This window comes from Struthio camelus, chromosome 7 (assembly GCF_040807025.1).
Source record: "Struthio camelus isolate bStrCam1 chromosome 7, bStrCam1.hap1, whole genome shotgun sequence".
NCBI lineage: Eukaryota > Metazoa > Chordata > Aves > Struthioniformes > Struthionidae > Struthio > Struthio camelus.
In genome coordinates this window covers 31434762-31458597 of record NC_090948.1, presented here as the reverse complement: position 1 = coordinate 31458597, position 23836 = coordinate 31434762, and the positions used below count along the sequence as shown (strand labels likewise).

At 36.6% G+C, this 23836-nt stretch overlaps 1 protein-coding gene across 1 annotated transcript in view; it reads right to left on the bottom strand.

Moving 5' to 3' along the window:
* The window catches only part of SH2D4B (SH2 domain containing 4B), a 69533-nt gene that overhangs the window by 13875 nt on the left and 31822 nt on the right, over positions 1–23836 (bottom strand). Inside the window, exons 5-6 of the mRNA XM_009688053.2 lie at positions 21614–21824; positions 18264–18391 (exon numbers count right to left, since the gene is read on the bottom strand). Coding sequence (XP_009686348.1) covers positions 18264–18391; positions 21614–21824 — 339 coding nt within the window. The remainder of the gene's footprint in view (positions 1–18263; positions 18392–21613; positions 21825–23836) is intronic.

The window sequence follows — 23836 nt, the reverse complement described above, 5'->3', positions numbered from 1 at the left end:
AAGGGAAATTCTAGCTTGTGGGTATCATTTGCAAGCCCTCTCTCCTAATCATGTCACTCATTTACATTACTCACCTTACTACTTCTCATTTAAATCCCCAAATTTCGCTGAATTTGAAATTGAAAATCTTCCACTATGCAAATGAGATCTAAATCAAGGAGAAAGATAAGAAAGCTGATCTGTGAGGGGTGAGGATGAGAAAGCAAAAGCCCTCCTGGGATACGTTTGTCATCTCATAACTCCTACCATCGTAAGTCCTTGTGTTCCTCCTAAATACTTCTGATGGCAGCATGAACATGGGGAAATTTGGAAGACTAAGCTTTTACTAAACCAATTAAAAAAACGAAAAAAATCCACACTGAGGTTTTGTTCACTTTGAATTTCTGTAAAAAGGTGAAGCAGAGTTCAGAGTTAAAGTTAGTTAAAACTCTTTGTAGCCCCTTCCTGGCTTCTTGCAACCTATTGTGAAGCAGCACTGCCAGATTGCACTTCAGCAGGCCCCACATGAATCCAAAATAGGAATACAGCATGGAATAGCATCGCTAAATAGCCTTGGCTGGGTTGACATTCCTGCAGACATGCTTTCCATGAACCTGTTAATGGCTAATGCATAGTAGCTGAAGGAAAGTTGGGAGGTACAGTTCTGAGCACATAGAATATTTAGAAAAGTGCTGAGGGATGGTGGGCATTCTTACATGAAAAAGTAAAATCTTGAAAGCAAGATTTTAAATAATTTTAAAGAATTTAAAGAATTTTTTATATAAAAGTAGAAACGATTTGCGATTCAAAATTATCTGTGGCTGGAGACACTAACTGCTGAAGGCATATTTAGAATTGCATACAACTTATTTGATCTGACATGTAAACTGCATTTGGGAACTTAAAACTGTAGACACCTACTCACTTCCTTAGTGTATATAAATGCTACCATTTCCAGTTTCTGTAAGTGGAAGATGATGAATATGAAAAGTCACAGGCATTTAAACTGTACTGTCAGTCTTAGAGAATGCTTTTGAAAAAAATCTCTCATCATTCAATTAGTGAAAAAGCTTCTATAAGACTTTCTGGGAGCATAGTTTAGCTTTATTTCTTTGAGTTATAGCAAAGACAGCGTTTATAAATGATGCCAGGCTTAGTACTGAAGAAGCCACCTATTTAATTTAAAGTCCTCCTGTAGAATGTGATTTCAAGTATCATAGTTATTAAAACAGAAAAAAATGGACATCCTCTCACCCAGCAGCTGAATAATTTGTTTCTATTCCAAGAAAAATGCAAATAAAATGTTAGTCTGTAAAAAAAAAAATCATATTGACAATCCAAATAAATTTTGGATTTAGTCAGTGAAAATAATTTAATTTCTATAATATTCTTAAAATATTTTTGCTTCAGCCTTTTTTATTTTAAACCTTTTTTAGTTATAAATTAACTGAGATTTCAAAGTAAGGTTTACATTCAAAAGGAAAGGCTTTTGTTTAAAAACTGACAAAACAAGTTTTCAGGATTTCTTAAAACCACTTTTTTTCTTTCAAATACTTTCATAACATTTCCAGAACAGGCGATTCATCGCAAAAAACTCCACAAACACGATTTGTGATCAACAGTTCCAATTTCAATAAAAATTTTTCAGAATAAAAGTGTTTCACCAGAAAACCTGTAGATAAATCTAACAATCATCTAACCAGGATAAAAGGCTTGCTCTTTTACATGGGACTTGTTGTGGAAATTAAGTAGGAGATGAAAAAGCAAGGAACTGCAAGGAAGGGGTAGAAGCAGGGTTAGGACTTATGAGTTCTTCATTGCAAGTACTGAAGTTCCTATGTGGCCTAAGCATGTAATGCCCAAGTAGAAATGTATTTTGGAACTCATATTCCAATGAACTTCAGTGAGAGAGTGGCTAAATAGCTTCTGAGAATGCCTCTCAAAAGGTATTCCTTTATATTCCTAAATTTTGCATTCCCAGGTACCACCTTTTAGAATGCTGCAAGAATATTTTGGGAACAAAGTAATATTAATAGTAAGTAATACTAATGACTATAACAGATTTCTCAACTATCATATCCACAGACAAGAAAGCACTACAATAATTTCCATGGGAAGTTGTGCAATAGCATTTGATAACCCTAACATATTTTTTATCTTTTGTTGCATTATGTTCATAACATCTTATTTCTAAAAGTACTTTGCAGTTTCATTCAATCACCTTTCTAAAGTGACATGAAAGGAATGAAACTATCTGCCCTCTTTCTATAGCTATTAAGTATATCACAGTCAAGAAGAAAGTCACAATACTAACAATGTAGGCTGACTGCATCGTATGAGAGTAAAGTCCCTAAGGCCATTTCTGTAAGAAATAATATTATGAAAACAAACTATTCAGAAATAATTATTATTTCAATTAAATTTAAATTTCTTTCGCAATATGCATCCACAATGCAAAATTATTTACAAATGTCTTCAAAATATTTTATATACATATGCACACACAGCTATGCAGGCATGTCACTGTGTTGTGTATAACAGACTACCAGTGGAAACATCTAAGTTCTCAGACTCTGGTTAAATAAATCACGTGATACAGATTCTACGTGCTAGTTAGGCGACATGTGTAGCTAAGTGGTACTAAGAGCATCTGACAATGTTTACATTTTGTTTTACGCTGGTCTTAGAGGCTTTGCTCCACTCAAGTGATTCAGTGGGAAGTGGTCAGTATTGAAAACTGGATGCATTGAAATTTCTGCAGTTGGTAAAGCACTAAAAACCTCTCTGAAAAGCATGAGGACCTTCATAAATATCATCGGCTACCTAGGAAACTGAAGGTTAAATTTTGAAAGATTTCTCCATATACTTAGGATATTGTACCTTGCTAAATATTAGCACAACAAATGTTTAAAGGAAGGTGAGATTGTACATAGAGTTAATGTAAGTCCGAGATACATTATGAAAGCACGAGTAGAGGGGTATGGAAAGGAGCACGGCAGCCTCTGCAGCACATTCTGTTGGGAGGGAAACGGTGCTTACGTTGCTTACGCGCGCAAGTTGCTTTGTTGGAATCCTTGCTAGAAGCAGGAGACGTCAAGCAGCATTGTGGCACTGGCAAAGGAAAAAAAAAGGTTTGAAACAGAAAAGAAACAAAAAAATCAAACATTCTGCACTGAGCATAAAATCCAGGTTATCCTGAATCAAACTAATTAAGGGGATTGAATGCTCCACAACAGATTCATTTGTTGATATTTTCAGAGCCACATGTAAAAAACCCCACCAAAGTTGTGCTCCGCTTCCAGCTCTTTAAGTGTGAAAACAACTATTAAGTTAAAACATCTGTGCCCTATTGTGAACAGTATGTTATCATCTGTCTCCGTAAAGAAAACATCTCATTTATGATATTTCCTATTATGCTTTCCATGAAGATGTCAGAAACCATCTCCGGAATAATGAAGTTGCACAGTAGCATTTCTGCCATTTTATTTTACTATGCTCCATTCTTTCTTCAGAGGGCTTCCCTCAGTTTTGGCACAAACTGGGTTTTATGAGCTTGCCTTTCCTCCCTTCACTGAACTGCATAGGTACCTTTAACTATCAAGTCTTTCTTTGAAAACCAGTACCAGAAGAAATACCTGTACGTGCAAATTAACAGGTGTTTAGTCTCAACAAGAAGCACAAATCAAGCACAAAACTTCTACCTATGAAGATAAATCACTTAATCCTTTAAAAACAATATATATATTACTAGCTCTGAAATAAGCATTACTGATTGGAGCATGGAATACTTTACAAAACATGTAATTCCATAATGACTAATTAAAAAATAAATGCTGAGATTTAAAAACGATACATTTCTTTATTGTAGCAGCAGATTCTGCTTCTATACTACCCATTATAGCATATTACTTAAGGAGTAAGGCACCTCTTCCATGAGCAAGAATAAAGTCTGCCCTCAAATTATTTTGACATAAGAAAAAGGCAATATGTTTAAATCAATTACATATGGTTTCACTAATACTCTTAAAGTAAAATCAAAATCAAATGATATGTATATCTTTTTTGATACCTCTGAATTGTGAATACATAAATGCTTGGGGAAAAAATTATGTAAGTTTGCAAACGCAAACTGCAGATTCACTCCTTTCTGTAACCAGCCCCTCTTCTAATAATGCAGCCACATTTAAGGTTGTAAAGAACAGAGAGCAATAATGCATGCTAATTAAAAAATAAGCCCACTGTGGTTGCCCCACCACTTACGTGCTCTATCATGTACATACCACTTCTAGAAAAAAAAAGGGAGATTTAATTCACTAGGCTTGCTGTTTAGGCTGTGCTTGCGACATTATACTGAATAAATGATTTAATAAAGCAGTGTAAACTCTGGCAGAGTGGCCTGATTTGCTTTTGCCTTGTATCTTGTGCAGTCATTTATTCTGGGGCAGTCTTGTGATGTCTTCCAGCCATTCTTCCGTCATGTGATTGACTACAGAAAACAGAGCAACGAAGAATCAGGCCCCTGTCCACATGGGCTAGACTGAGACAACCAATCTGATTTCATATAGACTGCCAAAAACTTTCCCAATAATAATAATGAATTACTGAGAATTATAATGTGGTATAATTTTATATTAAAAGAAACAAGTAAGACACTAACATTAAGCCCTAGTGCAGTTTTCCCGTGCCACTATTTCCATAGCTGCAAATACCTACAAAACATATCCACCAGATTTACTAAACAAAGAGATGAAGAGTGAGAACTAGTTACTTAGATAATAGCAAGGCACTGGCAAATTTCATCAAACCAACTGAGAAGTAGCAAAATGAACAACAAGAAGGAACTTTAACCATGAGTTAATTGCACTGGAGGTTGTGTGATACAGAGACCGACTACAAAAAGACAAACAAAAACAGAGCAGATCCGGCTATATTTTACGGGGCACTCCTGCCCTTAGCAGAGCATCACCAAGAACTATACAAGAAATTCAGGAGGAAAAACAGTCCCTTCAGTTGTGTGCTAAATTATAAAAAAGTCTGCAATTTTTAATGATTAGATATTTGAGAGACAAAACTAGCAGTGCCACTTTCTCAAGTTCATCCCCTAGTACTAATAAAAAAGTTGTCATCCTCAGGCATTCTTTCCTTCTTCATCTCTTCGTATTGCTATGGCACTTGTCAGTATATGTCTCACGTATAAAAGCAGTATCATTCCTTCATTATGAGACCAAAGTAAGTTTGAGAATGGCTTCAATATATGCGTAAGTTTCTCCTGGTTTTGATGAATTAGGGTAAAACCCAACACTTTAAATTTGGATTTAGAAATTGAACTCTTTTCTTAGACAACTGACATGAAGTAAACAAAAATATAGATTACAGCTTCAAGCAAGCAGGAAATAGAGCCCTAATCCCATTTAGAATAAAACTGAATAAATAAGTGGGATGTACTGAATGAAAGCACATTTTAAGAACATCTGAGGAGCAGTGATCCTGCCAGTGGTGTAAGAGGGAAGACAACTGGACTTCAGCAAAATTGGCTGTGATGGGACAGATTAGTAGATGTCACTGGTATTTCTATGAGTTCAAGCCTTTTTCTACATGATGCATCTCTGTAGCAAAAATAATACAAAATAAATACTTAGTAAAAATACTTTCCATAAAGGAAATTAATTTGCAGTTTTATCTGAAAGCATTTTACAAAACATTAAGCTTCATAATTACTACCGTGAAAAAGAGATTTTAACCTAAGGAGTACTTAGAGATCCAGAATTCGCTTGTTTGTAAAATGAAAACTAAATTTCTCCGTACACACCAATACACAGCAATTATTACGCAAATGTCAAAAATTTACACTATTCAAGATGTTTGTTCACAGAATACAGCATATCTTAAAAAAGTAAAAAGTTGTCTGGGAAAGGTTCTGTAATTCTTCTGATCTCACTATGAATTGGCGATGCCTAGGTTGATCATATTGTTGAGAATTAGGAATGTTCAAAGCCTTCTGGGGGAGTCTTCCTGGTATATAGCTAGCTTAATTTGCTTTATTTCATTCTAATATTGATTTGTCGTTCAACACGCTGGGAACGCATTATGAATATAATTTCATTAATTCAGTGGTTTCACTAAGAGCATTTGCTCAATGAATGGACACTGAAATGTCTAGAAGTTAATTGAGTAGCACAGTAGTAAACAAAATATCGAATTACAGCCTCTGACAAGATGCTAATTTGCTGGAGTTGTTAATGTTTTCCTCAAGCCCTTTTATACTCATGCACCCATACCTTAAATCTAATATTTTATGGGAGGATATGAAAGTTGGATTTTGATTCTTCATTGCCCCCAATAAGACTCGTTAAGCCTCCAGTTTAGCCTCTAGCTCCACAAGGAACAAAAGTCATCTTTTTGAGTCTGTGCTCCATCCTGCACCTGCCCTAGGAAGGCAGCCTAGGATTCACTTGGGGGGTAGGGACCAGACTGGCACAGTCAATAGCATGCAGTAAGCTCCAGCTTCTCCCTCCCCATGATATGTTGCCTTCTGCCTTATGACATAGCTGACACTCACTGTAGCCTCCCAGTACGAAACTAATAGCTCCAGCAAGAACCCAGACTATTGTTATAAATTTAGTCCACAACATCCAGCCAATCTGATGCACTACTGTGAATACACGGAGCAAGATCAGCTGATAATGGCAATTATGTAACTCAGTTGGCTTTGCAACTGCAAGTATTTGTGAGTTACAACATAAACAAACACTTTTCATCAACCTTTAACGATAACGTTTTTGGTTGTGAATTAGACATAGAATAAAAGTAGTTGAATGTATTCTCCATTTGTTTTTAAATAATAAAAAAAACTTGGCTGTTAACAAAAATACATCCAGCGCTCCAAAATAACCAACCAACCCCTCCCCTCTTTATAAGAAATGAACAGATCCAAAAGAAGAAAAACTTTCTATGTATACAAATATATGTGTATGCCCATGATGGTCTTCAAAAAATGCACCTATCTTACAGCTAACATAGAACATTACCTCTCAGCCGTTGAGGAATCTATTAGGATACGTTTTCTTTCTGTAAGCCTCAATGTATGTATGCCCCTGTCATAGTAAATCACAGGGACAGAGGGGCTCACTCAGTGTGAGGGGGGAAAAAAAGGTCACAGTTACATGGAGCCCTGGAATTCACATTTTACAACTGGACTTATAACACGTAACTGCACAGAAAATGTATCGTGTTCTTTAATTTTCATCCTTTTTCATCGGTGAGAGAAAATGCTTTTGACTTGGTCAAATATATTCCATTTATATAAGGTTTAAGAACAGATACATTTTCCTATGTACGGTATCAGTCCAGTATGAAATGTATTGACATCAGTGGGAATCTTTCAAATGACTTCACTGGACTTCGGAGAAATCTTTCTACATGCTTGTCAAGTAATCACTAAAATTTTTTGCTAAAAAGGGATTCAAATTTAAATCATTCTGAATTTAGAGTATTTTCCTGTATGCAAACTAAAATAGCAGTTCCAGATGGACTTCTGCAAAGAAGTTTGATTGTGTTTTCTGTAAATAGTTAAACTATACTTCTCTTTCCAGCTCAAAGAAAAATAACTCATGGATAATACAGGTAACTGGTTTTTCTTTTCACACAGCTGGCTAAAGTTAAGAACTTTAAGCTAACTCTATTAATTACAGGGCTTTCTAGCTGCTTGCAACATTCTTACACATTGATTTAGTGTACTGTTCCTCAGGGGAAAAAAGTTAGCTTTAATCATTCAATAAAGCCAGACACGGAGGCACTGCTGAAAGTCGAATGAAAATAACATTAAGGGATGGTAAAAACTTCCCACATAATGAGTGGCAGTATAATAACCATGTGCAGCTCCTATGATGATCCAGTTCTGGATCCCCTCTGGGGATTGACCCAGTTCTCAATTAAGCCACTAAAAGATGGTCACTAAACGGCTGTATTTCCTACCAATACTGTAAATAAGGTAAATGAGCTAGCAACTAGGCTCAAACTCACAGCAGGACGATCTGAATTAGGTCTTTGAAGCCACTTTGCAGTAAGCAGAAACGGCTTCAGCGGAGAGACCATCTTCGTTTGAGGTTCTGAAAAGCTTACAGAGAAGCAAACAGAAATTTTTACTTAATTTCTAATATAAAACCTAGCATTAAACGTCCTTCGTTTATTCTAAATCACAATGGAACTATTCCGGTTTACGTGACAAGAAGAACTGGACACAGACTGTCACCGTGTAGAATCATTTGTTGCCATCTTAGGCTCTCTTATGGCACTCACTCTGCCAACAGTAGCATGGTTAAGGGAGAAATTAGGAGAGGGATGTGTTGTGTGGCTGATGAACTACTACTTTTTTGTATCTTTGACTGAAATATCTACAAACGTTTGCAGCTTACTTCAAATCCAAAGGATTCTTCAAAGGACACATACAGAGGTGCAACTGTTCCATTTTTATCAAACCCACTGGAAGAGTTTTACAGAAGCCACATTCACTCATGAAAGATTACTCCTGCATTTAATTGTGAGGAGTAGTGGTAACATCAGTGTGAGAATGTTCCATGGAATTATATATAATTTAAATTTGCCTCCTCTATGTCATGGATCAAGACTAGTTACAGATGCTATCTGAGATGCAAAAGTAGGGTGTGATCCAATCAGAGCTAATGCTAATCAATGTGTTAAACTGCATAGCTCTTTTGGAGTTGTACCTCTTAAAGATTAGACCTTCATGAGTTTGTGATATGTTAGTCTCATTCACTGGACAGCCCAGAGGAGGAACAACTGACCTTTCTGAAGTCCAAGAGGAAAGGAAGGGAGCTGTCATTCCCTTAACTTTAGCAAAGGAAGGGTAAAATTTTTTTTTCCCCACACACAACCTCATTCTGCCTGTGTGCCAGCATCACATGGAGAAGCTGCACATACAGGTTAGTTGCCAACAGACTCACAGAAGTCTCTTCCCTTTGTTTTCATATCATCTCCTACTGTTTATCTCCTGTGGTGAAAGCAGTTTAAGTGCAACAATCTGCTACTACCTGGGTGAATTGGAGTTGTTAAGCCAAACTAGCAACACAATTTCGCGCAGTCACATCCTCTTCCCCTCTGCATGACTACATACCATACCTGCTGATACCCTGTTTGAGAAAGCTGGTTTTGCTTAGCAGGAAAATAGCATTGTTTCAAAGGAGCTGTCAAGCTAATAACTTGTCAGCTTTTGTCTCAAGCCTGGATCAAGGTGACCGTGTTTTCAATACTTTGTACAGTAAGATAGAAGGATCAGTAAGAAGGCCATCTGCTGGAATATCAATAAAATTTTCTGACCTTGACTCTGTGTGAGTATTTGCTGTGCTTTAAACAGAAAATACTGCAAATAAAATAATAAACATAACTTAGCCTGATGTAAGCCAAAGAAAAGATGTGGAAGTCTGGAAAATACAAAGTCTATTATTGTAACTGCGCAGCCAAAGTAACAAGAGCTGGAGGCATGACTGATAAACAGTTAGGTATGGGCTTATGATAAGCAGGATGTCTGCAGTTCATCTGAGATTACCAAGGTCCTCCTCAAGACACCTGTGGTATGCTACAGGCAGTGAATGTGCAGATTGGGCAATATCCACACACAACATTTAAAAATAGGCAATGTGAGCTGAACATGTTGTACTGCTAATAACAGATACCTAGGTACAATTTGGGCATGGATAAACTAATTGATCAATCAAAAAAAATATGACAGAAATCAAAAGAAGAAACCATGACGCAGTGTCTAAGGAATGGACTATAATACGTGTAAAAGGGATCCACAGCTCAAATTCAGGCTGTTGAACAGATAAACCATTCTGCATTCTCTTTGAGCACCATAAAGAGTCATCATAATTTCTTTCAGTTATAGGACAACCAACCATTGCAGATGTTAGGTCTTTCTACTTATAGCTAACCTGCCTTATTTTCTCTAAAATGTATCAGTTTTAAGTTTTTATATATTATCTTTTCTAAATAACTCACGCTCTTATAATAGATCACTTTTTATATATAAATGATTCTACATTTACAAACATGAACAGCACAGCTTTCAGCTCAGGAAAACCTCTTCTTTTCATTTTATGTAATGTGAAAAAAAGTCTGTTCGAAAGAGCGGCAGCAATAACTACTCACCTACAGTCCAGTTCAATAAGGAGACAGAATACAGAACAGTAATGTAAACTCACAAGTAAATAGACTAAGCTACCACTATGCCTATTAAATGAAATCATAATTGTTTACTAGGTTTTGTTTTAATAGGAACACAAGGAAGGAAAAAAAAAATTTTTAAGTGTTTTAAATAAAGGGGACAAGTAGTTACCAGAATGCACATCAATTTTATTTTTAATAGCAAAATATTTTCTCTTAAGAGATAAGTAAGTTCACCCAGATGTAAACTCTATGCAAAAGTTGGAGTACATTTCTCACAAATATGTAGAATAGTCAGGCACAAGCTTGAACCTGCAAGGACACAAATTCTTCCCTTTCTTTTTCTTTTGTTTTTATTTAATCTTTGACTAGCAGTGCAATACACAGGCCCTGTTTGTATCCTTGGAACCTCTAACACTTTATCAAATTTGTTTCCACTTTTGTGGTCACACGCTCTTTATAATCTCTCATTTTTAATGTTCGTAAGATCTGTTTAGAAAAATTGTGGGTTTCTATCTCGTCTACATCTCTGGAATATAGCTTCCAGTTAAAGAGCAGAAAAGAAGGACAATGTATTGTACAAGAATAAGAAAGATCATTTCACATTAGCAATTAGCCTGTTTACATTAATTATTCAATTGCCTCATTCTACAGTTTCCCTGCTGTTCTTTTGTGCTTCCTTTCTCCTTGCTACATGCGGCAGCTCACATTACCTCACTTTGATACTCTGTTCCCTTCCAAGGGGAGCCATGAGTCTAAAACATTTATTTTGTTTGCTAATAACCTGTCTGTGTAGACACTTTGGAACTGTAAGGGCACTAGAAAAACAATTCCAAAGCTTTCAAAAGAACTGATAGACTAAAACAATCATTATGAGCTAAGCAGAGTGACCTAGTACATGAAGGATGATCTTATTTCTCCGAACACAGCAGAACACCTCATTTCTTAGGTGAGAAGTTGAGAACTGAATTAGAGCTGATGAAGCATTTGGGTTTAGTCTGACTTGACTTGAGATATCCATAACCAAATACTGGAATCCACCATAGGATCCAAACATTTAACTCCAAGTACTGTGCTTTGTAAAACACTATAAGATGGTCTAGTAGATGTCTGGTAGGGATCTGTTTTAGCAATATCAAATACAGTATACCATCTCACAGCACATAAACAACTGAAAGTCCTTAACTATGCGTAAATCCACCCATATAGAATACATATAACTCTGCAAGCACAAACTGGTTCTTCTATACTGCTCCAATAAAAACTATGTGCATACAATGTGTATACACATTACTAATTTATAATTACTTACAAGTATAATTATAGTACGATTACTATTTCAAGGCTGTGGTGCACCAAATAGACTGAGGCTATCATCTGTCTGTCAAGTGCTAGACACTGATTTTCCAGCCTGACTTGTCTCATTGGGTGTACAGCAACCACTTTATAGTGCAAAAGAGGGCTCATATTCATCCTAGGCAACTATTGTGATAGGTACATTGCTCATCTCTGTGTCTGAATTCAGCAACGATGAAAAGCACAGGACCGGCAGCCTTGCAAACTAATGCGCTCTGCTTAGCCACAGAATAGGGACAATAAGGGTGACAGCAGTGCCCGCTTCCCCACCCATGCCTAACAGTAGGCCTCACACTCATTTTCTAACACAAAGTTATGTGACAAGAGCATAATTTGGTGTGTAGACTTGTTGCATATCTGTTCTTGCTAAGATTCCCAGTAGAGGTGACAACATTTTTTGAGAAATCCACATGGAACAGGAATGATAACTAATACTGAAGATAAACTGTGCGTTACTTGTATTATACAAAACCAGCCAGGTGGCAAAAACTATCAACCTACGTTGACCTGGGTCTATCCCATCAGTAGTCACAAGCCATCAAGTCTACAGATATTCTGAACTGTTGGCCAGGACTGCATTAGCTCTTTCTCTTTGAGGATAGGCTGGTAGAGTAGACAGTAGACACTGAAACCTGTCATTCTGATAAAGACAGTAAGACATAGCCTGTTCTAAACTTATCATCTCAAAAGCCATTTTTTATCTGTCCCCAGACAATTGTTCAAAATAAAACTTATTATTTTCTTATTACTTTTTTAATCTCTCACTTCTCCTTCTTCATTTACTTGCATAAAATAGAGACCCAGAACTGTCATGCAAATGCGTGCAAGCTAACAAGTACATTGTAACTGAGAATTTTTATTTCAGCTGCTTTTATTATCTGATTCATGTATTCTCTGATTCCATTCCAGATGTTTCTGAATATAAGATGCTTTAGATACCAAGCTTTGTATATATCTATATATTCGTTGCCTCTTTCAAGGTCTGTGGAAGAAAGCAGAAAAGCTCTCATCGAATTCAGAGGATTTTTACCAAGATCTTGTATCTTTTTCCCCATAAAGTACCTCTCAATAACAGTTCTGGAAGGGAGATAAAATCCCAGACCCCTGGGGCTCAATTTATACAAGCAGACAATCTGTCTGTGCACTTTCTCAAACAGAAGTAAAAGCTACATAATGATGAAGCAATGAATTGGAAATAGATCATTAATATCAAAAAGACTGCAGTTCTGCTGGATTTAGTACAACACATCTTCCTGATGTGCATTTATTCAATGATTGAGAGGTTTTTCTTCAAGAGCAGAAGAAAAAAATGTGCTTTTCTAGTCAAAGCAGCAAACTGTATTGCCTTTTAGATGTTTTTCAAATCAAACCACTGCCACACCTGTTTCCCTCAGCAAACATTATTTACAAGCTATGTTGTATAAGCTGCACTTCCTACAGTTCAGCTAGACCCATAGGCCCAGTGTTGTTGCTGTTGTTTAAGAAGGGCTCAAAGATAGCAGACTTTCAGGAATATTAAGTCTTAAATCCTGTATTGACAACATCCGATTTGCTGAACCATTCTCACTATTTAAGTCTGCCAGAGTTTCTTCCTGAAAACAAGTTTCTTCCTGTTCTTCGCCATTGGAAATAAAACCTTGATCTCTAAACATATGCAACACGACACTGCTGAACGGAAAGCCACGCTCCCTGGCTGCCCTCATCTCCTGGCTCCCTCAGCTTCTGCTTCTCAGAATTCTTCAGTCCATCCTTCAATTTGCTCTGATCAGCTCCTGCACAGCTTGGCACTCCCTTAGCCAGCAGCTGCACTGCCACCCTGACTTTCCCTAATAAAGTAGTTCTCAACAGGAACCCCACTACTGCAGTTACATTTTAAAGGTACAGCCTTTAGGATAACTATTTCACGTTTCTATATGTGTGATGTCACCCTCTGGACTCTCCTTTCACCCTGAAGGCGAGTAGAGATCTGAGAGTATTACAGCTGACGCTGAATAAACATGCACAGAACCACCGCAGAGAGAGCCAATGTATACATTCCTCATTTTGTCATATCATATTATACCTACTATATATCCGAGAGATTCCACTCGTATCATGTGGATAAACAACATCAACAATCATAAAGGTTTAGTCTTAACTAAGCCTGGGAAAATATTTACAGTTCAGATCTCCTGTGCAAACATTGACACTCCCTTATATTCTGAATGAAAAATAACCAAAGGCAGAACACAATTATGCAAGAGTGCAAGAGTGGAAAGACTGACATATCTGAAGTTTCTTTCAAAGTAACAGCTTACAAACCAGTGGGAATAGAAAAAAAGAACTACATTTTAAAGCATATTTGAAGCAACAGAGAGAAGTTAAAGGACAAAGGAAAATAGAGCAAGCAAATGGAAATATTATCAGCTCTTTCAGCTACCAGCACCCTTTGTCATATCACAGTAAAATATTTATGGAAGGATTAGGTCTATATTTTCACTACCAAAAGGAATTCTATTCTCAGTGCCATATGTCTGCAGTAATCTGAAAACTACGGTTGTTTGCTCATGTGTCTGACAGAGTTTGGCAAAATTCTTCGACATACGGGGAGGGCCAGTAACTTTCTTTTTACTTAGCGTGGCTTGAACTGATGTTTGAAAATAAAACTCCAGTTTAAAGCAAAACTTGGCCAAAATAACCAGCCTATCTCACTGCCTTACCTTTTTGAAAGATGGGCTTCCCATTCTGGGGACTCAATCACTTCCTATCTTTCAAAGTGTATCAGCAACTCAAGATCTTGGCAAAACATCATCTGAAGTTAGATTCATAAAAAAAAGTTTTCTATATCTTGAATTTTAACTTACCAAGGGATCCTAATATTTTATCATCTGCCCATATTCATCAATCAGCAGGTAAGAATTCAGGATCTGCTTATTAATTTCCTGGTTATCAAAATGACCAATTTCCTCTGTTTCCATATTCAAAGAATTGAATAAATACTTCACCCAAATTTAAGGCAACTATTAAAATATACAAAAGCAATGACTGGGTTTTGTACAAAAGATGTAGGCACCAATTACCTCATTCAGTGACACCTCGATCACTTGCTCTGATGCTCTAATACTTTCACAGTATGAGAACTGAGCATCATTGCACTGCCACCAATAAGTAATCATAAGCCAGTTTAAAAAAGGGGCTGGTGCTTCCCAGTCCAAGTGAAGCAAAAATCTAACTTTATGGTTTCAGAAAGCAATGATTTTTTTGTTCTTTTTCCGGTAAGTTTAGTTTGTCCCCTTAAAACAACAAGAACAGGCATGAGAGGCAGTTTCTTGAGAAAGAGGTAATATTTTATATTTCTATTGGAGGAAACCAGAAGAAATCACCAATAATCATTAAAAAGAAGAAAATAACACTATACTCTTCTTGACCAACATGTTGTAGGTAAGGCCTGAGGGTATACCATTTGGCACTATTTGGTTTGAAGTTAGAAATTGCATTTAAAATTAAATAAAATTAACAATTTTTTCTTTATAAACCTAAAAATCATCTTTTCTTCAATAGGTAGAAAAATCTGGCTTTTGAAATGGATGTGTTACTCAAACATAGAAAAAATAATAGAATCTACACCAAAAATTCTGCTGAACATCAGAGTTTGTACCTTTTGCACATTTTTTTAAATCAAGAAAACAGTAAAGCAAAATGAGTTCAAAATGAGCAAAATGTTCAAAATGAGTTAAAAAAAATCTGTCAGTAGAGCTCAGATAACTTATGGTACTTCATGAGACAAACAGAGCAGGATAAGGATAAAGCTGATATTCTTAAAGACGTAATTTTTTGTGAATAAGGAAGGAAATACTCAATAGACTTGAAAAAGACTTTTCTTCCTTACTATAGACGTTTTCACTCCCCTTCAAATGAATGATAAAAAATATAATGAATGCAATATAACTTAGCACTTCATTAGTGATTAGTGATTCTTCATATGAAAACAAAAGAACGTTACGTGCGCTCAGTACATACATTATCCTGTTTCGCATCCCATGAAAATGCCCCAGACAGTCTATATTTTAAATTAGAACCCAGACGAATTTGATGAGAATAAAGACAGTTTTGCTTTATTATTTAGACTTCATGACTTTAGCCAAATATATCCATTTGAAAACCTTAATTTCTGGCTAGTTAAAAAACAACATGCATTTATAGCAGAATTTGAAGATAGTGACTAAGCTAATACTTTATCTTATTTAAAAAGCTGAAGGATCCTCAGTCGAAGTATGTAAGCAAATGTCTATTGACTTCAGTAAAAACATTATTCTATAATAACTTAGTAACCACTTTTTCAGTATTGCTGTAATAGATCTCTTAGTACCTTGCATCCAAAGAGCCCTTAACACGAGGCAGAATATTATCTTCCTATTTACAGTCCACAACTGAGCTCTAAGAAGATAAAGAAGTTGTTCAAGGATGTGATGGGTCTGATTATACCTGCTTGGAGAGACTCTTGAGATCTGGAGACCTGTCATCATTACACTAGACAATAATACTAGGCAGCAGTTCCTTCCACAGAAGCATCCACTTATCCAAATGATAATTATGTTATTGTCCCGCTGGCTCAAGTGGTTAGCCATAATTCTGGGCTTTGTGGAATGGCTTTCATTTGCATTGTGTATTGTCAGTTTCTTATTCAAGTCAGATATGGGATACGTTCTGCTGTGATTTTGTTTATACACAGAAAATATATGTAACGTCCTGCTTCTCTGAACACAGTACAAATCAACAATAGAAGATCTCCAAATAGGCCTATACAATAAAAGTCACAATAAGTCAGTAAGTAACGTAAAGTAAACAGACAGTAAAAATTTGGTAGGACTTTTTTTTTTCCACCCTCTAAACTTGAGGCAAATTTTACGAAGAGTTTTTGCTGAAAAAAAGAGTATCAATGTTTTCTAATATTTTGGGGTTTTGTTTCAAAACGTATCTACATTTCTAACTACTACAAAACACTCACTGCGGCACCTGTAACAACTTGATGTTTAGCTTTGAAGATGGCGGGTCTGACCAGCGCACATGACAGCTAAGACAGCTAAAAGCATACACGATAACTTGAGCAGACTTGAGCTGGACCCAGCAAACAGGTAGCAAAGTAGTGTTTGTGTGGCTTTCAGCAAAGAAAACCACTGAGCTTTGTATAGGGAAACTATCTCAAACTACCTCAACTACCTCAAACTACCCCAGCCTCCTTGAGTGGGAGGAGGACAAAGGGGCTACTTCTCTCGCTTTTACAAATGTTCAGATGTGAACGTTAAGGAAGACAACGAATTCCTCAGTTCTTGCAATGATTAAGGGACAAATCCAAAAGCCACTGAAGTCAGCAAAAAGACTGCAAAGACTTTAGCTCAAGCCCAGATATTTTATTAACTTAAGGTGTGAATTATGTTCTCAATTACCTACGTCAATTTACGTGGATGTGAACTTCCCACAAAGATGAGCAGGGAAAACCTTTGCCATTGGCCTATCTCCAAAGATCATACAGAATAAGGTTGAAAATCCTTTGGAGAAGTGTCCACGACTGAAAATTTAATCAGTTTACATCTCTGAAAAAAAATCACACCAAATACCAGAGTAATTTTTTTTTCTTTTCCATCTGCGTTATCATTCATAAGAAATGGAAATACCTATCATTTACAAGCTATTCATGACTGACTCCAGGGTCTTTGACTAATTACACTAGTGAAAATAGCAGCTTGCTGATATCTTCCAAGACATAACAGTTTGTAGACCATAAAAAGAAATTTGAAACATATGAAAGACCAAACTTGGTCAGAAATCTTTCTTGCTTGGTTCAGTTTGGAACCCCCACACACCTTGATCTTATGCTTTGAGAATCAGGCCAGGATCAAGGCCAGCTCAGTGCTTTCAGCAAAGAAATAGCAGACTCACTGAAAACAACAATGAAAGAACATTGGGATTTAGCTTTAAAATCTTTTCAGTCCCCAAAATTATGCCAGCTATTAAGCCAGAATTCTTTTTTTCATGCATAAGTACAACAGATATAAAGATCATTGCCAACACATTGCCAACACATATGAAAATGAGACATCTTACCTGTGAACTTGATACCAAAGATTCAGCTTCAGAGCAAATACTATACAGAGCAAAACCTCCTGAGATGCTAAGAACTCCAGAAAAATGACAGGAGCTAATGGATCTGGGGAGGAATTGGTTTTCCTAGCCCATGAAAATTGCTAAAAATTATACACTTCCAAGCCATTCTGAGACAAATTCAAGATCTTTCAGTAATTTTTGTTTTCAAAAGGAAAAGAAAAAAGCCACCCTTAAAATCCAAGGATTTAGAAAGTGCAACATATATGAGTTGAAGTCCTTCTTGCAAATCAGGTAAAACAGAGACTTGAACTTCAGTTCTCCAGATACCATATCACTGTGCTATATGCCAGGTTATTTTGGAATGCTCTTCGCCCTATATAGTCACATTCCTCCTGCCTGACTTGCTGTTTTACAGCAAGCAAATTTTTGGTCAAAATATTCCTGTAAAACTTTGGTGATGTAAGTCACAAAACAAACTATTTAATCAGAAACAGGAAAATCATATGCTAATAATAAAAATGATGCAAAAATGTTGTTTTATGAGGCACAAGACTACACAACCCCAATAGATATTCTTTATTGTGAGGAAAGTCAATAAGATTAACTTCCTGAAAGTCTACTCCCAGCTCTATTATATGAGAAAATAAAGACCAGTGAATTACCATGAAACCACGGAGCAACCCTGTTGGTGTTCCTCTCAAACCCAGCACGTCGAGGAAGCTGTTCTTCTTTGAACCAGTGAATGATGACTTCTTGGGAAAAGGGTCTAGAAGGACGTTCCCAAATTTTACTATATTAAAATGGAAATATTTACAGAATACAGTCAGATAGAGAATTAGCAGTGTATGAAATCAAGGGGCAATGAAAAAATAAATCCATTTTGTATATATTTACAAAGCTTACAGTTACAATATAAAAGATGTTCATTATAACAGCTAGCTGTTCAGTATAGTTCATTAAACAATTTTAACTTTTAAAAAAATTTTTAATTGATTTTTTTGAAGGAGAACTAGAATATTATGGTTTTACATTTGCAATGGAACATTAAATATTTTCTTAAGCAGATAATTTTAACTGAAGAACAATTGATCACAAAGTACGCAATGGACATTTCAGTCACCTTTCCTATTTCACCTAATTTTGTTCCAATTTACTTACTGACAAACAAAGTATATTTTTTGCTTAGTGCCTACTCCTTTGCACTGGCACAAAATTCTAAACTGAAATCAGCTATACGCATCCAAACCATAGAATGTGGTAGAGGGTTTTGTATGAACAGTCCTATACTGCTTTTGCATTCTCCATTTGTAAGCCTCCCTTATTGCTTCTACTACTTTGTATTCATTTTAGATTTTAGCTAGTAGGAGGCACTGCAGGCAAAATATGCAGACAACGCATCCAGCTACCCCAGCTAAGAACGGTTCTTGGTTACACAACCTCATTTACACTGATAACAGTAGCAAAAGGGAAGTTTTAGAATGGATTTCTGTACACTAAAAGATCCCAGAGGTTTCTGGGGGCTCAAGTTGCTAGTTCAAATTGCCATACTGTTCTTCAGATGAAGTAGATGAAGACTAGTGTGGTATGTCTACTTGTGCTACAATTTCACTTTCATTTGATGAGACACACACATTCCTCACAGTGCCCGATAGATTGGCTGGCTACATACTTCTCGCTTTCCTGCTCCACCGCCCATGGAGCACTGCCATTCAGTGTTGCATATTTCCAGACAATATAACAAAGAACTAATACAAAAATTTAAATGTCAGCTCATAAGGAAACAAATGGCACTAAACTGATTTCCTGGATAATCAGGAACTCTCAAAACCAATCAATATTCTGTAGTTAATGACAGCAAGCTTGTCTTTAGAAATTAATAAAAGTAAAAAGATAGAAGCTGTCTTCCTGGTGACATGCAAATGAGTTCTCCTTTCAGCTTCTGTCTTACTATTACTAAAATTCATGTCTGAATCTGTTGATATCAAGTGATGAGGATCTCAGTCAATATAATAGGCTCTAAGTTATTACTAAATTACACAAGCATCTATGTCAGAGCAGGTATGACCTACATTCATCATAAAATCTGAAGGTACAAAAATGAATGAGGAGGAAAAAGAAAGAATTTAGCTCTAGATACACATAAAAAAGCATGCTACAGATATGTTGTTTTTTTATATTTTTGAAGATTTCTCCCTCAATAAAGAAATATGTAACCCTTTGAGTTCTAAGGCTCTACTGTCCGTTCTCATTTCTTAGCTCTCTGATTTTAGAAGATCTGTCAAAAGCATCATTTTTTCTGCCCTGGGCTAATTCTAAGCATTACTCTCAGTCAATTCCTATAGTGCTATGGTAGACAAGCAAGTACAGTAAGGGCAGGAAGACAGAAATACAAACACAGAAGTAAAGACAAAAAATACATGGGGCAAAAGGAAACAACACAAATGAGCAGGCCAAACAGAGAAGCATCAGGAGGTGAACATTCAGCAAAATAAGGAAGAGAGAAGGAAGCAAGGAATGGAAGGTTTTTACGCTATATAGAAGCATCATGCTGAGCCCACATCCCCTTGTTCTAAAAGGCTAAAAATCTGTCTCACACTAGTGGCAAACAGCATATGCTGTTCATCTCCTCCTTGACTTCCCAGGCCCCCAGCAAAGTAAAATTTTAGATATATACCTTCTCTTGCTTCACCATACTAGTTTTAAGTGTGAGAAGTTGAATTACATATATTTACTTATACGCACTATCAGAGCACAAATTTTAAGCAACTTCCACTCTTCTTAATTCTGTCACAATCAAGTCATGCTCCTTGACAAAGAGAAGCCTTAAGAAAAATAAACAGCACCTACTTTCAAACAAAGGCATAGCTTGGAAATGGATAAGCAGTTTTGAATGTGAGCTAGGTAACGATCAGAACATACTTCAGCTTTTTTCAGCCTTTTTTTGAAAACATTAACATTTAGCACTATGAAATTCTATTGTAAATAACCTCATTTCAGAATCTCAGAACTTTAGGTTGAAGTTACAGAACTTCTTTTTTCAAAATTTGCCACCTTTTTATTACTTTATTTCAGAGATGACTTTAAGTGGCTTGGAAAAACAATGAGAATATTCCTTTGACTAGTGGATCTTGATGGGAACATCCTTTCAAGAGCTGTGAAATCTTGATTCCTCCTCAAACTGGGAGCCCTGTCAGCAGAGGGTTTCTGTGTCTCAACTGCAAAGAATTTATTTGTTAAAGCAGAATGCATTTCCAAACATGAAGGGACTAATTCTCCCTGATGTTCCACTGACTGATAAAGAAAAGGACCAAAAAAAAAAAATTGATGTAAAGGGACTCTAATTTCTAAGCACAGATATTTGTTGGTAGGATTTTTTTTAGCATTTAATGGTACCACTCTGGCAGTGTTCACATTGCCTTTAACACCACATGAGCCAAATTAATGGTATAAGATGTAACCAGAAAAACCCAGAAAGAGCGACTGATTAACTCTGTAACATCCCATTTGTCAAGTTGGATTCTTCTACTCTTCTGGAATCCATGAGGCTCTCTAAATAGTCTGATGAAAGATCAGTAGACAAAAAATACCAAAGATGCTAGATTTTGCCTGAAGAAAACTCAAAAAACCCCTGAGACTTAGGAGTTTGACAGTTCTCTGTAAAATATGTCAACAAACAGTAAAGCAGCAGGTATTTTTAGGCTTGAGGGTTAAGACTTGCCTAAGACTTTGTCCATTTCACTTTCTCCATATCACAGCCTTGCTAATGATTGAATTTTTAAGGACCCATATCTCTGTGTGGACTTTAAGAAATCTATCTGAAAAATAAATGGCATTTAGTTTACATTAAGCATTTAATTTGTTTTGATTTTTTTAAAACATTCTCGCCCTGGTCATAGTCAAAGACCAAGACTGTGAGAATTTCCAGCAACTGAAGAAGAGCTTGTTGAAGTGGTGAGGCTGGAGTAATTCAACAGAAAACCGTATTTCCAAGTCACACATGTAATAAACAAACCTGGATGGAGCAGTGAGAGACAGCAAAGAGCTTGGACTGTCGTTGTTCAGTTTGGTCTCCTGATCGTGATTCAGGCTAGTCCCCTTGAACAAATTACTCAGACCAGCCACTCTTCCTTTCTGGATGGCTCGCAAGGATTGTCGTCGGTATTCGTCCCGGGCCCTGCGTGCTTTGTGGCTCCTTTCCTCATCTGCAGCTTTGGAGCGGCGCACTGAGGGGAATGAAGGAGGGGTCAGGGAAGAAAAGGAGACTTCAGAAAAGCAGACGGCCATTTATCCCTTTCCTTATGGAACAACTCATTATCTTTATTCCCTCTATTACTTGATTTTAAGAGCATTCAACCTATAGTGCACCATCAAAGAGATGGATAACTGGATAACCTCCCTGATGCCTCATATACAGGCTTAGCACGAAAGAAAGCATACCAGACCTGAGCTATCAATAGCCTGATCAGTACTGGCAATAACAGACAGCAGATATAATATAAGTAAACAGCACTACCTGCTGCAATTACATCTCATGCTTGCTTTGGCTGTATTAGGAGAAATTCGGCTACAGGATCTTTTCCCCGGAGGTGCACCAAGTTTTATGTTTCAGAGGGGAATATGAACTGTGGCTTAATTTTAAGCCTGTGCTTAGCAGGAGTCATTGCAGCTATGCATATAACTAGAATTGCAGGGACTGTTTCCAAATTATACAGTTATAAAAATGAACATTTAGGTTGTGTTTTTTGTTGTTACTCTTGCTTTTTTTTTTTTTTTTTTTTTGAAAAGGGCAGATATATGCTGGAATATTTAAAATAAAGTCACAGAAAACTCCATTTTGAAAATTCCCATCTGAAAAAGGGTTCAGTAACAACAGACAAATGAACAGCCATTAGAAAGGGCAAGCTGGTGCTATGGAGGAGCTTGTCTCACATGCAAGTCTCCAAAATTGGATATAAAGAACCAGAATCTGTACTGGAAGATTTAATACATACCTATCCTTGGCACTGACCACAGGGTTAAATAAGTAAATCAAATCCAATTTCTATAACCGAAAATAATGAGACTGCTACTTTGGCCACCACGAGCCAGGCATCTTTCACTAAAGCGTCTTCATTTGAAGACTAATGTACTAAAAATACTGACTTCAAAATGTTATAACTTAAAGGCACCAAGAATTGTACCTCAAAACTTTGTTGACACACAAATAACTTCAGGCAGGCAAATTATTCCAGTGCAAAACAAACCCTTAACATCCAGTGAAGCAAATATTAAAGAAACAAGCTATTGCCTCCAGTAGCAATTATCAATGCTACCATGACTGCCTCAGATCATATCCAATCCATAAGGCGCACACACTACTACTTCCTCTACTGTGATTGTGCCTGTGAGTAGGAATGCATGATATAATACCAGACAGCTACATTTCATTAGGCTGTTCGCATGCCTTTGGTTTACACTCCTGAGTTAAAGCAAGTAAAAGTATAAACGAATTTATCCAAATTATGGAAAGGTTTAATGGAATTAAGAAATAACGGTGCTTAAAACAAAATGAAACAAAATAAAATTTTCTAGGCAAGTGAGAAAATGAGGAAAGCCCTTGAAGTTTGGAGATACACAGTAATGTTACAGGTAGCAAGGTATACATGACTAAAAACTAATCAATATATTGGCATGAGTCACAGATGTTTCTAACGTATGCAAGTGGTAGAATCAGCTTCACTTACTAAACATTTACCCCGCAGTTTTAGCTAAATGTAATAACAAGCATGCTAAACACAACAAAACTGAGAAACACTGTTTGTCCTACAAGTAATTATTCTTAGTGGTAGATTATCCCATTCAAATATGCTACTTCAGTGGGTCAAGAGTACTACTTACAAGATGTCCCTGATTTCTCCTTTGTGACTGAAAAAGCATTCAAGAACAACTGCTCTCAGTACAAACTTTGTGTTTGCTACGATGCTAGAGATAGCAAGGAAGACGAGCGCAACACAGCTTGGTGAGGCAGACAGACACCAGTCTGTTTGCCACAATCCCGCTACACAGACCCTGGACAGACCGCCTGCCGGGGCGCTCTGGGATTCTTTTCTTCCAATGCACAGTCTTACTGGTAAGAAAACAGAAAAGGTGTCTTCAGGCTCAACTTTCCTCAGCAATAGACACCCTTACAGACACACATACCTACTGGCTTTTTCCTAGCTAATAAACCTATAGGTTTTCCCAATCAGTATCAAAT